General features: G+C 38.4%; 1 protein-coding gene across 1 annotated transcript; it reads left to right on the forward strand.

The window, feature by feature from the left end:
* Positions 1-780: 780 nt before the first annotated feature.
* LOC127348108 (uncharacterized) lies at positions 781-1,880 on the forward strand. Its single transcript, XM_051374206.1, has 4 exons — positions 781-1,006; positions 1,090-1,151; positions 1,234-1,339; positions 1,867-1,880. Exons 1-4 carry the CDS (start codon positions 781-783, stop codon positions 1,878-1,880), a joined length of 408 nt encoding a protein of 135 aa, XP_051230166.1.
* Positions 1,881-2,392: the final 512 nt, after the last annotated feature.

Below are 2,392 nucleotides of genomic sequence, written 5' to 3' on the forward strand. Positions count from 1 at the left end.
TTTGTTGATTTAGAAAAAATGCATCAAACTCTCGCATTTACTTTTATATTTATTTGTTGATAGCCAACTGTGTATATATATATTTTTTGATTATGCATAATTCACTTTATTTAACATGTCAAGTACATTGTGTAGTCGCACCAGGTGTTTTTCACTTTTTGATTATGCATCAATGTGTAGTCGCACCAGGTGTTTTTTTTGTCAAATTTATAATCGATGTAACATTTGTAAAAAATCCAAAATATAGATAATTTACTCGGTGATTCTAAAAGTGAAAAATAACTCGTTTGATATTTATCCAATGTGGCAAAAAATGCTCTATGCTACACTGAAACGGTGCTTCCTGCTAGACATGGCCTGGCCGAATCAAGTGAAGCATGTCTTACAACTGCAGTGGTACGAACACAACGAGCGCAGAAAAATAAAAAGGCACCACTGTATCGGTCAACGGTGATAACTCAATAGTAGGGTAGGCATAATTGATGATAACCCCCTCCTTGTTCGTAATTCATTGCTCTCAAGCCCCTTTTGCGTCTGCACGTCTAACCCACAGTTATTACTGATTAATCCGCTATTAAGTTATCAATCTGTTCACATTCCAACGAGGGTATACAATTCGGCAGTGATGTGTTCTCACTCATCGTCACCGCCTTGATCTTGTATAAATAGAACCCCAAACGAAGTGGACAGGTATCAAAACCATCACTTCAACCATTTTCTTCTCCCATCCTTATGGCGCCCCAAACAAGTGACACCGTATATTCGTTCGAGCATCTCTCAATGGAATTCAAGGTCACCGTAACTACAAGGGCTGCAACAATGGAGAAGTGGATCTACCGCGTATCCGAAGATTTCCTTTGCGACGCCAGCGCAAAGATCGTTGGTCTTGATTGCGAGTTCACTGACAAAGTGAAAGGAATCAAGCAGAAACTTCTTCCAGAGGATAAACGGCAACGTGCAGCAGTTTTGCAGCTATGTGTTGCCAATGACATCATTCTTTTTTCAGGTATCACAAATGACACCATACAAGTTTTTTACCAACTGTTCCGAATTATATACGTCGTTGACCTTTAGTTTGAATTTTCGTAGATATTTCAGGCAACAAAGGTTCCATGTTTGTTAAAGAAATTCTTGAGCTCGGAGAAGATCTGGTTCTTTGGTGCAACAATTGATATGGATCGCAGGATGCTGATGCCTTACGGATTAAACATCAAGTGTGCGTTCGACTTGCAGAAGATGATCAATATTCATAAATTAGATCCTGGTGTTAAGAATAAAAGAATACCATCACTCTATGACCTGTCAAATGCTGTGTTGGGGACAAATTTGGAAAAGAAAGGTGATTCTTGCAAGAAAATAAGAGAGGAAGGATGGGCAAGACCCGAATTAAGCTTTGATCAGGTCAAATATGCAGCCTTGGATGCACGGCTAAGCTTTGAAATTCCTAGAAAAAAATGGGCAATCAAGGGATACGATATTACTGGATATATGTACAATGTATGACTGATACTGTTATCATTCATATGATTGACTGATACTGTTATCATTCATATGATTGACTGTAATGTATGACTTAAGTACACCGGCTTTTATTTGTTCACATTTAATTTTTGATTTCGGCGTACAAAATTTAATGGTCGTTTTTACAGATGTTTTTATTTGTTTTTGTTCAAATTGTAGCTTCTATTTCTGTGAGTATATGTGATCACAAAATTTTAGTAGACGATACAGCGGTGGTATGGATATGATTACGGTGGAAACACGAATAGGGATTTCTCTTCTTTTTTTCGCAAATTTTCGTTTCTACGGGTAGGAACTAAGATCAGTACGTTTATAGTTTTACTTTGCTTTTATTCTGGGATACAGTGCTCGTGCTGTGATTATTACGGTCTGAAAGTATTGTCTTTCACTGGGACGGTACAGGTGCAAGCTGCATCGAGTATAGTTGTGAAGAGAGCACGAGTACAGATTTGGCAGCAATAGGAGTACATGAATGCATCTGTTTGTTTTTTTAGCATTATTTTTGTTCACTTGGCGCACTGGTACAACGAGACTTTTTTTTTAAATATTATAGTGGTGAAGGGTGCGTGAGTACAGCTACGGCACCAAGAGGATTACAGGAGTGTTTCTCCATGTGTTCTGCAGGATTTGCGTTATTTGGGAAGGTACAAGTGCCAGTAATCTTCGAGTATAGGTGTGAAGGTTGCACGAGTTCATCTTTGACACCGAATGGAATACATGAGTGTTTTTCTAGGTTTTCAGCAATGTTTAGGTTTTCTGTGAAGGATTAGGAGCCAAAGCGGCTTGAGTACAGTTGTGGAGGTTGCACGAGTTCAGTTTCACGTAGAGTGAAATACATAATGTTTCTTCACGTTTTATGCATGTTTTGGTT

The sequence above is a fragment of the Lolium perenne genome, chromosome 4 (genome assembly GCF_019359855.2).
Source record: "Lolium perenne isolate Kyuss_39 chromosome 4, Kyuss_2.0, whole genome shotgun sequence".
NCBI classification, from domain to species: domain Eukaryota; kingdom Viridiplantae; phylum Streptophyta; class Magnoliopsida; order Poales; family Poaceae; genus Lolium; species Lolium perenne.